At 39.8% G+C, this 20698-nt stretch overlaps 1 protein-coding gene across 4 annotated transcripts in view; it reads right to left on the reverse strand.

Moving 5' to 3' along the window:
• Positions 1-4338: 4338 nt before the first annotated feature.
• The window catches only part of qkib (QKI, KH domain containing, RNA binding b), a 69545-nt gene continuing 53185 nt past the window's right edge, over positions 4339-20698 (reverse strand). Inside the window, exons 5-7 of one of the 4 annotated variants that reach the window (XM_079472556.1) lie at positions 8461-8548; positions 7695-7955; positions 4339-6735 (exon numbers count right to left, since the gene is read on the reverse strand). In XM_079472556.1, the coding sequence (XP_079328682.1) occupies positions 6632-6735; positions 7695-7955; positions 8461-8548 (453 nt within the window). In that variant the 3' untranslated portion in view covers positions 4339-6631. Of the gene's footprint in view, positions 6736-7694; positions 7980-8460; positions 8549-20698 lie in introns of all 4 variants that reach the window. The other 3 variants (XM_079472555.1, XM_079472558.1, XM_079472557.1) reach the window with 3 other exon arrangements.

The raw sequence follows: 20698 nt of genomic DNA on the forward strand, positions 1-20698 counted from the left end.
TACACATTACTATGGTGAAGTCCGGCTCTGTCAGTACACACAGCTTCAGCACAAAAACAATTCAGTGTGTTCCCATCACCACCCGTTTTGTGACATATTTCCACACTATTATTAGAATGCACACAATTCGACAGAAAATGAATTGATCAAATATGGCGAGTGAGATATCCACAATTGTGAATGGTCAAGATAAAAGGCAATAAATAAGCGTCGACTCCCCGAGTCTGTGAATAACTGTGTGGTGTAAAAGGCCTTCAATTAGGATGAAAATTTGATTGGTTGCAGTTGAAACAGGAAGGCAGGTACCGGCTGGTGGTTTACCGCGGTAAAGCTGTGTGTACTGACCTGCCGCTCTGCTCATTCGCCACTTGGGATGATATTCAGATCGAACACGAACCATGAGAAATCACAAGGCACTTTCATGATATTTCCCTAGTAACCCCATCTGCACGACGAGAGGTTTGTTTTGGTCATCCACGTCTACATCCAATTATAGAAAACTGGATTGTTTTCACTTCATAAAGGGTTCAGTATTATTGTTTTTTTCTCGGATAGTATAAAAACTTTAACTTGTAAAAATATAAGTTCTCTGCTGGATATTAAAACATCTTCTGTACATGTCTTTTTTACTCTGAACATTTATCTACAGATTTCATACATTTATACAGCAGATAGGCAAGCATGGCTTATACATCCTCGAGGAGGCTAGTTCGCTGAAGAGTTGGATTGTTCCGGAAGGGAAATGCCTTACACAGATGCAGAAAATACATTTTCTTACATATTGGATTGAGTCGTCGCTGCCTCACGCCGCTGGGCTGTGATCGATTCTCAGATGTTGTATTGTGATACTCAACGGCAGAGACATTGAGGTGCAGACGTTCGGCAGTTCACAGGATTTCCATGATGCGAGGTGCATGCACCCTCCACACCATCATGCAATACATTCATTGACGGACTCATTACCGCAACTTGAGCGACTGGAGGGCAGTTTTGTGTTGTGAATCGCTGAAGGTCTGGCTTTCATTTAGAGAGGGTTGGGCAAATTATTATTGCTTATTGCTTACAAAGAGTGCAGATCTACAGTCGCAGGACCGTCCACCTCTCCAAGAAGTGAGTCCGGAGGCGTCTGCCACCCGCATCCCACGCGAAAGCACATCCACCACCTTTGACAAGTGAAGGCTCTTAGATACTTTTGTCTTTCATGTATTCATTTTAAGAGCAGAGATGTGATCTGCAGGCAGGGAATGGGGAGGTCATCGTTGGGTGAAGAGGTCAGAAGGTCAGGGGTTAGTTGCCAGTGGTGGCTGAGTGGGTTAGAAAGACAAACGAACAGAAAAGGGAAATAGGGAAACAAAAAATAGGGAGGAACAGAAAAAAGACAGAGAGGAGATTAGTTTCAGCTAGTGGAAGCAGGATGACAATATGAAAAGCATTTAGAAAGCTATCACAACCAGGCTCTACATTCAACCACCGCTCGCACAATTTGAGGTTGCACTAGACATGAAACTGTATGACGGCGAGAAAAAATACTTAACACAGGCGTGTGAACACTAACGCAAGCTTAATTTTAAGAGACTCGAAAAAACACAGAACACCCCCAGAAATTTTCTGGCTGCTGGGGTGAAAGTGTAAAATAACACGGTTTACATGTTTTTCTTGTAAATTTGGAGACTTTTTGTGTAATCTTACGGTTTTAACCGTATTTTAAAAAAGTTAACAACAAAATTTTGCGAAATTACAGATTTTTACATAATACATGGAATTTTTATTTAAAATAACGGAAATATCTGTAAAATTACAGTATAGCTATAATAACTTGACTTCATTCTCATTTTGAATAAGATCACGCTAATGCTATGCTATAGACCATTTTGCAAAATGTGAACGACACTGGTCCAGAAGCCCCTCCTGTTTTTGATTGTTTTTGTTTGTTAGAGTAATAAATCTTGCATTTTGCTCTAACATTTGTGTACTGTCCAAAAATTTAAACAGGAAGTGCTCCTGGACCAGTGTTGTTTACATCTCGCAAACTGCTCTATATCGCACACATGTGGCAAATGTTGAAAACGCACCAAATGAAGCTCACAAGATTTGCATTCACGTACTTGTGTAAAGATTTTTGTGCCTAAAACAATTCGTGCTGGGGGTTGCTTGAATGCGAGAGCACTTGAAGAAACTATGGTCTTTATTTTTGTAATACAGTAAAATCATGAGGTCAAAGCATGATTTTACATACAGTCTGACACACAGCCTATCCTGACTGGTCACGTGTTAAGAAGGAGAAAATCAAGAGAGAAAACATTTATAGGAATACAGATGTGTCTAACGGTTAATAGCAGTCAAGTGATGGGACCCAAGTTGCAGGCACACTAGAAATATATGCAGTCGTTCCCATTTGCTAGCTTACATGCATAAGTGAATGGAACCCAATAAAGTGTCATTTGACCGCACCATGAGAGAGAAAGCTGCTCATGAAACAACGGGACAGATCTGAGGACAGTCAGTGAAGGTCACGGTAATACCTGACTGCTATTAAACATTAGAGCCCTAGTTATGATGGAGATGAAAGATTCATGTCATCTTAAGAACTTTGTCAGAATAATTCATGGCCAAAACAACCAATGTTTTTTATTCAATAAAAAATTTTATTGCCTTTTTAAATTCTTTTTTTAACTATTTACAACAACATAAAAATCTTGGCTTTAATGATACAAAGCAAAAACTACAAGGAATTTTCTAGCATAAAAGCCATGGAAATTCAAGCTGTGGGATTCATAGCCATTACTGTCAGCATTGCAGACTACAGACAAACCACAGGACACATAATATAAAATGCTTTTGCATATAAACATTGAAAAAATCCTGTCATTCATATATAAAGGCCTAACATATATCCAAAAATAGAGGAAATTCTCTAACGTGGTGCTATAAAGCCGCTATGATGCATATTTTTCTTTCCTACAAATAGCCCTCTATAATAACCATTGCTATCTCTTCCAAAATACAAGTACATTTTGATAATTCATATACATTCCTGCTTTATATATTTTTCGATATATATTTTTATATATATTTGAAAAGCCACAAGTAAATACTATTTTCTTTTCAACAACAAAAAAAAAAACTAAAAAAGAAGCTTACAGTAAACCATAAAAAAGTATCAAGTGGATTTTTGTTCTTTTTAAATGCATTCATATTCTGACACGGACACATCCGTGGAGCGGAGCCGATATTACTCTCGGCTCAACGGTGGTCGAACATAAGACTCAATAGATTCATTTCAGTTGAATGGTGTGAGGTTTGATGTGGGTTTGACTTTTTCAACAAGTCTGCTGGGAGCAGAAGAGATGAATGTTTCTGACATCTTCAGTGCAAAATAAAAAGACACGTAGAATCTCTTTTTCAAATTAGGCAAATATCGACAGATGGAAACAACAACAATAATAAAGTAAACAGCTGAAATAAAAAAAGTGATTAGTGTGGTCCAGTACAAATGCACAGAGTGAAAATCTGGAAGGTCTGTGCAAATGGATTCTCCAAAGTAGATTTTCTTCAAAACAGTAGTTCCATTATATAAAACATGTACGAAACACAATAAGATATGAAAAAACATCGAAAAGGATGAAAGCAAAAAACTCAGAATGTGGTCTTCTTGATATCTGTGGTCTTTATGCCATTTTAAGTGAGCCACATTTAAGATGGCACGAAACACCTCTATCGCATCATTAACCATGCAAACACACACACACATAGTGATAAAACAACCTTCGCTAAATGAATATAAAGAGGAGCATGAAATGTTTCAAAAAAGATTTTAGAAATGTTTTTTAGTGATTATGGGGATGTTTTGATCAACAGACAGTACTTGGTAATATTACATGCAATGTAATGCATATGTACTGATATCTAAGCTGCGTCTGAATTCGCTCACTTGTTCACTCATTCACTATTCACTATATGGGGAAGAAGTGAATGAAAATGAGTGAACAATTTTAGACACTAATGTAATACATCCTGCGTCTTACAGTACTGTCGCGGACATTTGTCATAACGCTTATATTACAACTGTGTGGCTATATGGATTGTTTTGTAAATAGTAAATTTGTACCTTATTTGTCACGTTTTTGTATTAGTTTTTAATAAATGGCTCTTTTATGGGATCTCAGGCTTTCAAGTATGCTGCTCCTTATCTGTGGAACATGCTTCCACAGGACATGCGTAATTGTGACTCTCTCACTACTTTTAAATCTCGTCTGAAAACATATATTTTTAGGCAGGAGTATATATGACATTTTATGTGTTTTTTAAGTGGTATGTAAATTGTTTTATGTTTTTATTGCTTGTACGGTGTCCTTGAGTGCCATGTAAGGCGCCATTAAATAAAATGTATTATTATTATTATTATAAAGAGAACAAAACAACTGTTTGCCACGTTTATTCTATTACGTTTAATAAAATGACTTGATATATTTAAAATAAAACACTGCTATATATAACATTCATTTAATCTGTTTATTCTCACTATTAACAAGAACAAACACAAGTGTATAAAGCGCTTCCGTGGCATCAACGGTCACTCTCCTCCAGCTGATTTTAATCAGATGGTCGATTCCCACTGTATCGTGGAAAATAGAGAGTGAACGAGTCTACATCGGATGTACACTCAAAATTAGAATGCATTGTGGGTAAAAAGTAGTGAACGAATGTAGGGAATGAGTTGTTCGAATGAGTTGTGGGTGGCGAACACCCGATATAGTGCACTATATGATAGGGGGCGAAAATCAGACACAGCTTTAGTTGCAAAAGCAAAAATATTAAAAAAATCTTAAAATTCTTTCTTTAGTCTTAATCATTTTTAATATGAATGAATAGTTGATTTAATTCTTTATAATATTTCAGTTTTTATCCCTTTTCACACTTTGGTGTACGCTAAAGGAATAGTTCTATAAAGGAGTCGTTTCTATTTTTGTTACGTCAGATACATTTTCTTTTCTTAAATTTTCATAATTGTCAATGCTCCATCACTGTTGCGTGCACAAAATCACGACAATATGTCCATCTATTCAAGTGGCTCCTACAAAGTCAATACATTAAGCCCATTTGCTGTTTGAGTAACTAGAAATGGGTTGAAAACATGAATAGCTCCATTATTTATCATCAACATCATGTTGAAATCATAAGGTCATCCAAATAATGGAATAGAGTCAACCACTCCACCAGCGCAGGGAAACATCACACGTGTGTGTGTGCGTGTGTGCATGGAGAGATTTCAGAGGCTATAAAACAAACACACTCTAAGCAGCTTATTAAATGCGTGTAAGGCCGAGTCTGCGAAATTCAGACCGTAGATGGCACATTATTTCACATGGTCATACCGCAAACGTTGCACAACAGATCACCACCAACTGGTAATGAATAGAAGCACATGAACTAAACTAACCTCGTTCTGCGGTCACTACCCTTTGGTAAGGATGGACGCGCATTTCGTGCCTTCGAACTTTAGTTGTCACCGCACCTGCTTGGATCACAATGACATCACCAGAAAAACACAGATGAGGTCAAACCATCACAGTTTTCAAATCACACAGGTTTTAAAATATTGAGCGCTATGACCGCACAGGACAAAGTATTTAAATTAAGGCACAAATAATACTTTTGTTTTATATGCAACACGTTGTTCGTACAAAATTCATTTCAATTTTTGCGTAGCTTGGATACAGTATGACAGACGAGAGTGACGTGGCTTTACCAGTCACGTAATCTTACATTGCAGCGACAGCGTCTTTAAATATAATACTGATAAACTCACTCTCCGAGCGATGGCACAGAGAGAACAAACATTTAGGCACGTCTGCTGTGGTACAAAAAAGGAGAATAAAAATGTACGGCAATGCATTAAGTGATTAGTAAAGGTTTTTTTTCCTTTCGGAAAACCGAAACATAGCAGTCAGGAGCACAGTCCTAGGGTAACGTGTTACAATACAGCCTCAGTGGGCTCTGGGAATAACCAGTGTAAACATACAGGAGTGTGTTTGGCTGACTGCTAGATTCATGCTTCTGAACAAATAACGCTCGAAACCAACAAGGCAGCTGTGAACGAAAGCGCATGTGTGTTAACACTTGGATGGGGTGAGGGGCACAGTGAGGATCCTGGGAAATGCATTTAGCCTTTTGTAGGGAAAGCCACACCTAAAGAATAAAGGAAGGGGAAATTAGTGCCGGGACTGTCGGTCCTCGGGGAAACAACACCTGACTTCGAAATAGTCCCTACTCTCCCCGCCTCATTTGACCCCCGCTGTCCCCTCACCATCCTCATGTTGCCCCTCCTGACGGCCCTCACTCTGATCCGCTCATACTGAGTGATGGGGGTCATCCAGAAAGGCTTGTGCAGCAGTTTTGGGGCTCAGTGCTTTGTTTCCCTCATCATTGTACACACACACAAAACTAAACACATCACATTGAAGATAAAACAAAAATACAAAAACAAAACCAAACATGACGAGGAAACTGGAGTTAAAGAGGCTGGAAAGTCCAGCCAGTCCGAGTTGGGACACGGGGAGTGGGCGTGTCTGTGGTCTGAGGGTGGGGTCTGTCAGAGGGGGAGGGGGGGCGTGGAAAGGGGAGGGCCACTTTAAAAGGGAGGCCGACCGGTTGGCTCTCCACGCTGGACTGTGATGGGAATGTGACAGGTCTGAAAGCCCAGGTAGAGGGGCAGCTCTTCGGCCTTTGAGGATGCTGTATAAGTCACACAAGAGAGAACACAGGGTGAAAATCTCACCTCTTTAAACTTTCCCCACATATTTTCTTCTCATGGGGTGTTCACACGTACAGCGATTTTATTCTTGCGTATCGCCCAACGTACACTTCACTGCTGTAAATCGCTGAAGGTGTGAACGCCCCTTTACTGTCATCCACCCCACATACTGTAGGCTACAGCGAAACGCCGATGCAGTCTTATGAAGTCGTGACGTGTTCAAGTTCGCTTTAGACTAGCTTAGTAAACATGCTTATTGGACAGTAGCTAAACCCGACTTCATCTGCTCTAATTGGACACGCAGCTCTTGGCGTCGGGACAGGCTTTTTGTCGCTGCTCAACTTAACACCGTGCCTTTGGGAGAAGTCTGTGTTAAACTGGCAGAATGCTGTTGGTAACATGATATTCATAATCCGCTTTTCTCAAGTGCTTTAATGAAGCCATACAGCTTGTGTGGAGAGGACAGAGAAAGAGAGAGTTCTCATTATTCACATGAAGCAAGTAGAGCGCTTAAAAGCCAAATCATTTATGCAAACATTTCTTAAAATAATTTATTTGATATGATGCTAAATGGATTAAGAGAACGCGCTTGGTGTATTGTGTTTTAGTTTTATTGCCTTATACTGTCATGTATAGGCTGGTGACCCTGAAGTTCAGTTTAAGCTCGTGCGTCGGACCTACGGCGTAGCCTACGGCATAGCCTACGGCGTAGCCTACTGCGTAACCTGGCGCGCATCTCTCCAAAAATGTACCAACGCGTCCACTCAACGCAGACCCTACGCGGATCACAAGCGCTGTGATTGGTCTGTTTGAACCGCTCCCTCAGTTAAGAGGATTTAAACTGGTGTTAGGCGAAAATTGGGCGGCAAACATTTTAGATCATAAATAATTGTATACTTGGTAAAGGTAGGTTCTGATTGGCTAATACAGGTATGCTTACCTAACACCCCACTGGAGTCGATTGGATACTCAAGAATAGAGGTGCCCGGGGCCAGCGTATAGGGATAGTCGTAGGGCGTTGCGTAAATCAGGCCGGACTCCGGGCCGGGTTGCACCAGAGTGGTGGAGCCGTTGGGCATGACGGTCTGGATCTGGCGAAGGAGGGGCATGAGGGTGGGCCCAGCGGGCGTGGGCGTACGCAAGGCTGTGGGCGGCAGGACGGGCGCAGGGCCGTGGATGATCCGGGGCGCCTGGGCGCTGGCTGCAAGAGAGAACGCAAAGGCAGCTGCAGTGAGCGGGAAAAATGTGAGGGTGGGGGAAAGATTGAGATGGGTGGGACAAAAAAAGACAACCATTAGTATCATGCACAGGAATACACTAGACATAAAGCATGTCGGCGATGCTAAAGCTGCTCCTGATCATTAGTAAACAAGGCAAGGGAGAGGGGGGTGTACGGCGTATTTAAACAAACACCCTCGGTAACCATATCGCACAGCGGCAGGTTTACAGCGCTTCAGTGCTTTTTAGCAAAGCAGCAAAGCGAAGAGAATGTTGTCACAACATCCCTCAAATGAAGAAAACATTGTTTCCTAAGATAGCTGTGTGTTCTCCATTAGTTTGCTTCATTAGCTGCTAATTCTGCATCAGAATACACAGCCGTTTGTCAGAGCGCAGAATCGGGGGTTATAAGAGAGCAGTGGTGAGGATTACAGAAAGCTGCTGTCACAAAGGCCGCTCTGTTGTCGCTAGAGGAAGTGGTGACTTACGTGATTTGATATTGGCGTCTCTGTAGGTGCCGTTCAGAATGGCTAGTTCCATTAGCTGCATCTTCTTCAGGCTGTCCTCTCCTTCCGCCTGGCCATAGAAACAAACACAAAATAAACAAAAATAAGCAAATACATTCAAGCACCAGTGTAGTTACGAAACACATATTCTACATGCTAACTGCACTGCAGATATTTTGTGTATGTAGCTAGAGTTTTCATTTCCTGTTATAATCAATTGCTAGAAGTAAATTCTGTCCCATAATGATTGTTTTCTTCATTTTTAGCATTTGGAACTAATGCTGCCTTGCAGTCACCTCAGATTTGGTATATTTCACACTTCGACCTGGAAATAATTTCTGGAACTGTTATCGTTCAATGTTACTAAATACTTTTAATGTTACTACTAATGCTAAGGTAACTCGGATTTCGGATATTATGTCATAAAATATCTGACCTCAAAGCGTTCCTGTCAACAACGCGTCACATTAGCTACATGATGTCTCTATGAATGTAAGAGAATTCAATGTTATTGTTATATATGGTAGCTATTCAAACGTGGGCATTTGTTCATAAACAGTTTGTGGATATTTTAACGCTGATGTTCATACATATTATATGTTGTATAAACAGTTTAAAGTGACCTCGTTTTCAGTTCCAGATGTTTACTTCCGGGATTTAGGACAGGAATACCCCAAATCAGAGTCGCATGGAACATGGTGCATAAATCTAAACGTAATTTCCTGGTTTGAGGTGGGAAATATTCTAAATATGAAAATGCCCGCTGCAAGCGCATATGAGGTGAGCGTGAAACGGACATTACCTTTGTCAATGTCCATCTGGTGCAATTATTTGATTTGAGGTCATTTGACCCATCTCATACTATAACTCATACCTCTAAGCAACAGTTATGAGTAGAGGATAAAGAATAGAGGATGCTGATGACACGTTTCCAAGTCATCATTTGCCATTGCAAATATCTCAACAAATATCGCTCAGTGGACGTTATATTGAGGTAATAATCGTACATTGAGATTTTGATATTGTTACATCCCTACTCAACTGTGAATCAGGGTAAGTTAGAAAACTGTTTTGAACACTGATTTGTATTGACTATGTACTGATCTTGACATTAAATATGCAATGTAGTATTTACTAAATAACAGATTATTTGTGTTTATTTTTAACAGGATACGTTACAAATTGCAGCTTTATTAATCAAATTATGTGTACTTAACCCCCCCAGAAAAGTATTTCTATCTTTAATTCCTGTTTAAATAATAAATTACAAACTATTACAAATGTTTCTAACTCTTTTAGAAAAGGCAGCTAAATTCAAGTGCATTGCATCATGTGATACAATATATTATGTAGTGTTGTCTGTTGTATACCACACAACCAAATGTTCCAGGTAATACATGGCTAGCGATAATTAGTATACTGTGCACAATAAAGATTATACGGGGTATGTACACAGATATACATTATTCAGCAAAAACAGCATTCTGAACAAAGCCAATACTCATTTGAATGGCCATGCGATCAGAGATACCCAGCAATCCTCTGTTTATGCCGTGTGGAGATGTTCTACATTGAGATGTATTTACAGCCCTGCAGCACAGCTCTTCTAAGCTCGTCCCTCGTGCCCTCCCGTCACCACTGAAACACACAGCCCGCTCCCTGTGTATCTAAATATCAATACTTTATTAAGTCAAGAGCCTGTTGATGAATAGAGCGAGACACAGCCGTTATAAATCACTCTCTGTCTTTATTTAATCAGCCTAATGTGCTCCGTCCTTGCCAGAGAGGCCTCTGAGAGCATCGGCCCGACTGCTGAATGCCGCACGGTCAACTTATGACTTGAGAACCTGAGAATGAGGGCAGAAAGTTTGGGCGAGAACTCTTTTTGGAGATGACCTATATAACAGAACTTTATGAAGCTTTTCAAGCAGAGGTTTACGAAATATCTAACTGAAATAAGGCGGTAATGAAAAGCTGCATACGATATGAAAAAGTTTTACATACTTATAGGCCCGGTTTCATAGACAAGGCTTAGCTTAAGTCAGGACAATGCCTTAGTTAATTAGGCCATTTAAGTCGCTTTTATTAAAATGCCTTATAAAAAACATTACTGATGTGCATCTTGAGACAAAACATTGGCACTGGCATATTTTAAGATAGATAAAAAAGTTATTTTCACTTAAGACAGCTCAGAGTTCCGTTTAGGCCTGCAGTATCCGGTGTGTGCCAGTGAGAGGTGCTGTGATGTCATCAAAACATGCTGAGAAGTTTCGGGGTGGGATCTGAGGCTTGCTTTCTCTCTCAGGGAGTAATTTAAAAATCAGTCTGTATCATTAACCACATACAACATTTAGCACCACAGACAGAGCGACTTCCATTTAACTTTACATTTTTCACTCTGTAAGGCTTCAGCCGGCCCTTTTTCTATTGATGACATCATAATGTAGCAAACTGACAATGTGACTCTGTCTCTTCCTCTTTACTATCTTGCTTTCATCCATCTTTCCAACCTCATCTTTCTCTCTCTCTCTCTCTCTCTCTCTCTCTCTCTGTCTTCTGCACTGTTGCCGCTGGCTCTTCCTGCTCACACCGTGCACAGAGCCCCACACTGACAACACAAAGTGCCTCTCTGCACCAGAGCTGTCGTGCTAATGTACGAGTATCAGCGCGGCCGCTCGGCGCTCGAAGGGAAGCCCATGATCTCCATTTCAGTTTAATATAAAGAAGGCCCTGGGATGGCAAAGGTGCTAAATCAAATTCTCGCTTCGGCTACCGGGTTGTGTCTGATTTGCCTGTGTGTCTATTGAAGCGAAAGAGAACTGCTTTACTTTGATGAAGAAAACATTAAAACAACTGAACATGTAGCAATATCATATTTTTAGTTTTTTAATAGCTCGGATCATTCAAACTGTACTGGATATTTTTTAATATTAAAACTGCATTTATGGTTTTCTAGAGCAAAAAACTGACTATTTATATACTTAAATTGCTTTTTTACTTTAAATGAAACATATGCATTTTACACATAATGTAACACGCTGACAACCCCTAAAACCCCTTTTTTATTTCATGTTACTGTTATTTATAAATAATCAATGCATTAACGTCTAGGCTATAAATGCAGTGTATAGTCACATGTGTTTCTGACCACCCCAAAATATGAATGATGACCAAATGGAGCTTGTTCCGAACCCTGTTCACACCTGTTTTTAGTGTTGTCTTCTTTGACCTGATCCCCTGATGTGACTATCAGGTGTGAATAGGGCCTTAAGGCAAAATGAAAAATATTAGAGACACCAGCAGCAGCTCCCATTAGACCCAATATGTGTGTGTGTGCGCTCTGGTCAGGGAATGTAAAATGCTTTTAAAGTCCGCTTGCATAAAGAGAAATCACTCTGGAGCTATTCAGACTGGGATCACAATGACCTTTACTACACAATGCCTGCCAGCATACAACTTTCCATCATTGCCCTGTCAGGGCTGCCTCTTCATCTCTCTCTCTCTCTCTCTCTCTCTCTCTCTCTCTCTCCCAAGCTCCATTACAAAACCCAGTGAGCTTCTTTGCCATGTACAAATGAACCTTACGAGATGAATGCTAAGAAACGATTCCTTATAGGTGACTGATTTGAAACGCTCTTCAATGGCTCGGTACCAAATGAAGCCCTTAGTACATATGAAACAAACGGAGCACTTGATACTCATACATATTTGTGAACGCCCCCTTTATAGCCCTATGGAGCATCCACAACTCAATAGCACAGCAGAACTCTTCAGTCTATTACCGTCTATGTGCCAGTATGTCTTCAAAGTGTAAATTCAGAGGACAGTAGGGGCTGAGGGCAGCATTTGGCACAGGGCCGATGATAAATCTGTGTGCCACAGCATTACCTCACCTTAGATGAATAACACAGTTAACTCAAACATTACATTAAATACTCCATATATTGTATAACAAGATTAAAATAATTACTGATGCTTATCCGTTTTCAAATAAAACATATTACATTTTAGGTAACAATGTATTATTAAAAGTGATTTTTAAAATAAAATGTTTTGTTAGATTGTCTTTTACAATTTCATGTCATATATATGTCATGTGGTATATATTTTTCTTGTTGTATTTCTTTGTATTTTTTCAGATCAGGATCAATTGTTATGTTCGAAAGTAGAGAGACACTGAGAACTATTGTTGCACTTAACCTGTTATTTCTCTTCTTGTGTCCTCTGCACTGTTGATGTTCATTCTCTCTCTCTCTCTCTCTCTCTCTCTCTCTCTCTCTCTCTCTCTCTCTCTCTCTCTCAAAGCAAAGCAAAGCAAAGCAAAGCACTCAAGTGATTGCTTTCTCTGTAACAACTCAAAATATGATCCAATTTTATATTTATTTTATTACACACTTTATCTTGTTAGCAGCAATTTCTCAAGGGCGAAAACATAAGCCGAACGTGTCAAACGCTGCTCGGACTGTCATTGGCTGAACGTGAGAGCTGAATGAATGAGAGGTGCCTCAATTGGCCGAATGAGGACGGGAGGACCTGGCGAGTAAAAACCGGAATCTAGGACTCCAAGAACCCGTCCCACTCGTGGAGAGCGCAGCTGTTCTCTTACAAAACATAAGACACGACCCACTGGCTTCCAGCCACAGAGACGCCTCATCCTCTCAACAGTCCTTCCTGTCCCTCCATGTCGCACCGGAACCCGCTGGTTTATCTCACCCCATCCCTGAGCCTCACGTGTCTTCCTCTGAGATTCTTTGCATAAGAATCAGGCCTTCAACCTCATGCAGAGATGCTGTTAATGAAAATGTACAACAAAACGCTGATAACTAGTACAAAGATGTGTCGATCGGGTTTAGCATATCTTGTTTAGGATCTTTAGTAAACAAAAGAAGCAGAGTACCTCACATGATCTAGGCTTAAGAAGGATGAAGTGGATGAATTCTGTGCCAAAATAATGAAATAATCTGTTTTAACACTCTCGCCATCTGCTGTTGGTAAGACAAAGTCCCACCCCAAAATAACGCCACAGGAGCTAATGTTGCCGTGCAATGTTCAAGCAATGTTTGATGGCCCTTTAAAGTGAATGTTTATACATAATCTCGCGAATCGAACACGAAACACTTAATTAACAAATAATTTCCATTGGTTTCAGGGTTTGTCCTGTTGTGTTTAAGGTTCATCTTCAAAATTATAATTCTGTCATCATTTACTCACCCTCTTGTCATTTCAAATGACTTTGCGTGACTTTCTTACACAAAACACAAAAGAAGATATTTTGAAGAATGTTGTACACAGCCCCCGATTCACTTGCATTAGTTTTGTGTCCATAGAAGAGAAGTGAATTGGGGGCTGTGCTGTTCTATTAGAACATTTTCATTTGTGTTCTGCAGAAGGAAGAACATACCGGTTTGAAATGAGAAGAGGATGGGTAAATAATGACAGAATATTTCAGTTTGATGGTGAAAGCCAGGCTTTCTGACACTCAACACAAGCTACAAATCAGCTGTAGCTGTACCTCCCTACAGAGACATATGCTAAGAACAACCAGACACACATTTATTGTGAAAATATACATATTTCCTGTTGCTTTCACATGCTTGCAGATACACACCTCTTATTGGGAAGATAAAAAAACGCTTTATGTGTAAATTCAGCTTAATCCAATATTAATGTTGCCTGCTTGCTGTACCTCTTGTACTTGACTTGTTAGGTATGATGAGCACTTGTTAATTAAGAACAAAATGAACCGAGAACATATAGTGCCGTAGAGAGAAGAAACAGTGCGTCCATCCACTAAAACTACTGTAATGATGACCCACAGGAACGTTTTATTTGCTCAGAGGTTGCTCTTTCATAGCTCAAGAGATTTAATGGAGCTCTCTCTTGTGTTTTATTTATGTATCGACCAGGGTTGGGTGTAGCTAGTTACTAAGTAATTTGTTACTGTAATTTAAGGACTTTCCCCTTGAAAGAGTAAAGTAAAAGATTACTCTAATTTAATTACAGTTACTCTTCTCAAAGGTTTCTCTTAAAATGGCTTAGGAGAAATAAAAAAAAATGAGACAACTCTTCAAATTCATGAAGAGTATGGAGGTGAAAAATGAATGCAGAGGTAAAATAATCTTGATTTGGGTAAATCTGATGAGAAATAAGTGGATTTTGAGATCTTCAGCAATATTGACTTTTGACTGCAGACTTGACAAATCTGAGCTCAGTTTGTGACATTGTTGACATCTCTTCATAGATAACCTGCGATATTACAAAGATCTCATCTGTGATTATTCATTCTGAAAATATACTAGCTCTGAGTACACATGTACTATGGTATTTACATAGTTATCCAAGCTACCTCAAAGAAAAAGTACCATGGTGTCATGTCCCATAAAAAACATTTCCATATTACTTAAAAATATCCACCGTACTTCACCATATTCACGTCCCAAGAATTTACATAACACTCCAAGCTATTTATGGAACACCATGGTCAACGTTTCTTTTTGACAGTTTCATAATTGTCAAAGCTTGAAATCTGACTGTGAATAAAGTACATGAGTTTAAATTAAAAGTTAGTTTAGGTTTCCACTAAAATTTCAGGGTAAATTTGGCCACATAAATGAGCACAAAGATCATCGACCCTATTCTTTGTCTAAACACACGCAGAGGTTAAAATTAGACCGCAGGTTATTTCAGTGAAAGGCAGGGAAGTAGCCTTTCCTGGATGTGAGGGAATATACTCAGGGTCACAGACTAGAAAAAAAAGAGACACACAGAGAGTGGGAGAGAGAGAACTGTGTATGTATCGCTCATGCCTTTACATCTAGAGAAGCAGTGTGTAAACATGCATCAAATTTAGCCGCAAACCTGTGGGAGAGTACCGAGCTTATGCTCTTACTTCCCCACACATGAGCTTTCATGTTAATTGGCTTTGAGAAGGAAAGTACTGCAAGTGTCCCTGGTGCCAAAACCTGTGCGTATGTGTGCGTGTCTGTGCGCATACAAATGCTGCTTGTGTCAAATAAAATCCTCATCTCTTATGCGGACCATAAACAACAGTAAAAATTGGATGCATTTGATGTATTAGACTTAGCAAAACTGTACAAAATGGTACACTGTACAAACTGTATACCAGTCATCCCTTAATAGGCGGACCGCGGTCAGGATCTGTTACTTTGCTTCATCAATTTTTGACTATTTTGGTTGTTTAAATTCTTCCGGAAAATATAAAGATTTTCCCCAACCTTATCCCTACATCTAACCCTCACAGAAATCATTCTGTATAGTTTAGCCTGTTAAATAATCACTCAACACTAAACACGCAAATGCGCGAGGCCGGGTACGTGAGTGATAATAAGCGTCAGCTGTGCATGCACCGGTCTCACATCTCTCACGGAGGAGCTTCGGGAGAATAAAAGGACGAGCGACAGGAGTGTATGACGAGAGAGAACCAGGCCTGGACTTTATGTTGTGTTTGTTTGGCCTGCAGTTGACCGCGAGGGAGCTGCCGGCATTTCACTATAGTTTTATTGTTTATTAATTTAATTTAATTTAATTTACGTTCGTCGGTTCCTGTCTCCTTCCTTCCTTTTATGTTACAACGATCTTCTTCGCTCTTTGGAAATAAATACAATTTGTATAATACGTAGGCATGTCAAAACAGAGTATTAAAGGTACAGTATCTAAACCAGCCTGTGTACTTCTTTAAGGCATGCACAGAGTGCAAAATGTTCATGTGAGACAAATTCTTAAAATAACGATCAGCAATATAAGTAGTAGTACACTTCAGGTGGGAACTGCTGTATAAGTTTAGACCACTGCCTCTTCTTATCAGACAACAGCAAGGTATTGCGTGTGCTTGTTGGTTTAACAGCAAGACACGGTTAGTTAGGGCAGCACACACTGATACAAATGTACCGAGACATGAAGTTTCCAGACAAGTATGCAGAAGCATCGAGTAAAGCGGGCTGTGGCAGTGATGTGCTGTCAGAACGCAGGCATCCTACTCATTGGAATTTAAGAGGTGCAATTAGAAGGAGGAGGAAGTCTCATACATCAAACTGCCTTTGAACAGTGGAGACACCAAACCGAGGGAGAGAGGGAGCGCTCTCCAAAACTCACTGTATCATTGTAAAACTCTGTTTGTTTAGCACTCGAAACACACACACTTTCATTCCTTTTCAAAAACACACATTCTTCCTCAGTAACCCTGCAACATAAAAATACCATTTCTCTTTTCTCCATTCAAATAAAACAGGAGCTTTGTTCTCTCATGTGCAAAAAATATGAGGGTCTGCAACAGAAAGGTTTGTCACAAAGTCAAAAGCATGATGGGGGAATTAAAAAAGCCAAGAGCATGAGCAAGTGAAAGTGCTCCTCAACATCACACAGAATATTCTGATCCTCCAGCAGAGCATCTCCCACAGAGCCCTTCACGTCTGCACCACACTGTCTCAAAAACAGATTTGAGTAATTTTGCCTTTTAAAAATGCATGTGTTCCTGTTTTATTTATCTGAAGGCTGCATGTGGATTCTAAACATCGAGAAGGACTATCTTCCCGTCTGAATGAGCACCGCCGATGATGATGTGAACCGCTGCTGGCTGATGATCTGCTACGTTAATGGTGTAATGAAACAAACGGAAATGTTTGATCAGGGACGCCGTACGACACAGAAAAATCACAAATTACATATTATAAATATCTCACTTGATTCTTCTAGACAGCAATGCCATTTAACGGAGAGCAAAACATCTGCTTAGACACTTAGACACAGAGAAGAACTCTGCTTCATAGGAGATCTCAACAGTGTTGTGGTTTTACAAAATACCACCCCAGTCTTCTTTCTCAGACTCTTTCATAGCTAAAGACCTAAATGGAGTTATCATGTTAAAATCTAACTTGAGTCCATTATTATTTTGAGAAATATCTCAAACAATCTCCATAAATAAATCAACATAAATTAACGCGCACATATCGCCAGTGTTTTATATCTTGGAAATGTCCCAATAGTGTTCCATGTTGTCATTTTAATCTCTTTACTGTGGTGTTGGCATTGGCCTGAAGGAAGTCCAGAGAATGATAAAGTCCCACCTGTCGTGTGCCCTTTCACGATCAACATATACTTTTTCTTCACCCCAGCAGAAATGACATGAAACTGAAAAGAGACTGAAAAGAGACTGAAAAGCGAAACCTCCGGAGATGACAACGAGCAAGTGATTTAGGTGTTTTCAGGAGAAAGGCCACCTCGCTTTGGAAAAGTCAAGCAGTGTTTATAGTATAAGTGCAGCGTTGAGGAAAGTGACGTTTGCTGACAGAAGCTCTGAACGGGAGCCTTTATTTTGCCGATGACATTTAGTTTCCGTGGTGCCCGGTGGAAGCAGCTGTTCTATTGGAGCTCAGCAGAGCAGAGAAGCTGGATTCATTTCTGAACGGCCATGGAGTCTGATTCTTTACACTGCTCATCCATTTACACAGGGATTACTGTGTCAGAAGGAGAGTACAGAGGGGAACAATGGTGTTTGAGTATGAAGGAGCATGTCCAACCCAGAACTCTGAAGAAAGATCTGCCGAATTTGTAAACAATTTGGAGGCATGAACAGCTAAAAATAAAAATCTAAATAAGGATACATTTACAAATGTAAATCATATTTTTTGCACATGAGAGAACAAAGCTCCTGTTTTATTTGAATGGAGAAAAGAGAAATGGTATTGTTATGTTGCAGGGTTACTGAGGAAGAATGTGTGTTTTTGAAAAGGAATGAATTAAGGAGAATGTAAAACTAAATTCAATCCATTGTCTTTTTTACCCCATTGGCAGATTTAGCTAAAAATAAATGTTTTTAAATGTTTTGTTCCCCTAAGAACAAAACTCTACATTCACAGAACCTGTTTTTCTGACAACATTGAGATACATTATAACCACAATATGTAATTAATAAATAGTTTCCTAAATAAATGATCCAAATAAAGTTTTACCTCTTAATTAATTACTTAATTTAAGTTAAGCATAAATAAATGTTTTTTTAATATGATTAAATTTTTTTTTTACAAAACAATTACTTTTTACATATGAGTTTTGAATGGGAAAGCTGTTTGCTTATCATGCTTTGACCTATCGAAAAGAAATGAACAGTCTCAGCCTTATTTAATACATTGCACGCATGTTTAGATCGACTCAAAATCATAACATGAATGAGTGTTCTTGTTCTTGAAAGAACTTGAAATTTGAAAGCAGGGGCGGTGGGTGGGGGATTGAAGCCCCTCTTTAGTACAGTCACATGACCCTGTGCGCTCATTTGAGGAAGGGGCCTCCCACCAAGTTGCTCTGGTAATGCTCTCTCTACCTCATGAACCCCAACTCACCTCCATTCCCCCTGCAACCCAACTGTACCAACACAAGCTCCGAAAACAATGAGTTACCCAATAACATCATGAGAGGGAAGAACACAGAGAGGGGACAGAACAAAATAAGAGCGCAAGAGAAAAGATACCGGACACTGAGCGCAGAGAGCAAGGGCCCACTGGGAGCATTATCCAACCCTGCGGGGCAAAGAACCTCGCTTAGGATTTCCACACTCCACTTGTAAACAAAGAGCCTTTTGAAGCTCGTTCAGCCTCAAAGTCATGGATGACTTCTCAATCATGTGACCAGAGAGATGTCCCCGCTGCTCACAAGTACGCCACAACCACACACGGAGTAACACCCGTCGACCTGTTACATTACCGACCCTACGGAGACCTTTCCACTAAAGATGGCTGTGTGAACCTGCACAAAAATAGGCAAAAACACGCAGAGATTTCAAGGGATTCAGAGGTGCATGCGCATAAATGATCACAACACGTCTTATTCAGAGAAAGACATTCTCAGGCAACACGCACACACACATTCCCGCCAAGCAAGGCATGGGCTCTATTCAGGCTCTCTCTCTCTCTCTCTTCAGCTGGTGCCGAGCACTCTAAGAAACAGCAAGAAGCAGAAAAACATGTCATGCAAGAGGGAGCCTATTGTGCCGTGGAGGGAACAGATGGAAACTCCCACAAACCAGTGGGCCCTTCATTCTGCTGCCTTCTCAAAAAAGAAAAAGAAAAAACCACAGAGGCACAAACAGCTACACTTGCTCTGCTCACCCACAATGCACCACCTTTGCTATTACATGCACTCAGGCATTCTAACAGAGATGTGAGGGGTTTTATGCTGTCCAATATGTGACTAATGCTTGAAGAGCAAGTCACGGGAATCCCGAACAGAACTTGCGAGTACTCCACCCAGATATCGTCTCTTAAAATCTTCTCCCAGCAGTCCCTCGCAATCCGCAGAGCTTATGAGCATGTGACTGGAGAAACTGTTTGAGAGTCTGATTTTAGAATGTAATCTATAAGATGCATTTTTACATTTGATTGGAAGTAGATGCCATTAAGTTGGGGATGTTGTAAGTGACATAACGCTATTAGGTTTTCCCTGCCCAAATATCATAAATATAGAGTAATGGACAAAAGTGATGTATATATTCAGATAAATTTGAATTATGGGTTTCACAATAGTTTGGTATGGTCAATAACCGTGATATTTAAAACCATGGTCATCGATACACATGATAAAATAGTAATTTACCACCCGTTTATAGTTTTGCCTTAAGATCCACAATGTTGACAAACTCTCTCTCTCTAATCGAAATTTAAGTGTGATTTGTTAGCCCAAAAGGAGAAAACACAAAGTAAACTAAATTAATGTTTGAATTTTCATAAAATAGATATCATGGTAATATTATGAAGGTCAAATTTTGGTCAAGATAACCGCAGTGTAAAATTATGATATCGTGACAGCCCTACCAAAGACCCCAATGATAATCCATCAAATATGAGATGGTACACAATGTGCAAAACCCCAAACTTGGTGAAGGTATTTATTGGACAAAATAATTTCCCCCAAAAGACCCACACTGTATCAGGGAATGTTTTTTTTGTATCCATCAAACTCCAACACCAAAAAACACCAATAAACCCCAACAAATGCCAACAAACAAACAAAAACATCAAACCCCAATAAACACCAACAAACCCAAACAAAAGCTCAAACACCAACAAACATTCTAAAATTCCATTAGCATTGATCCACCAAACGCCAAGGGGTTTCACACTGACCTGACAGTTTGTTGGATTAGCATGAATTAGCCTTTTAATGCATTTTAAATTATACATTACATTAAAATAAAGAGTGAAGATGTCAA

The sequence above is a fragment of the Barbatula barbatula genome (assembly GCF_947034865.1).
Source record: "Barbatula barbatula genome assembly, chromosome: 14".
NCBI lineage: Eukaryota > Metazoa > Chordata > Actinopteri > Cypriniformes > Nemacheilidae > Barbatula > Barbatula barbatula.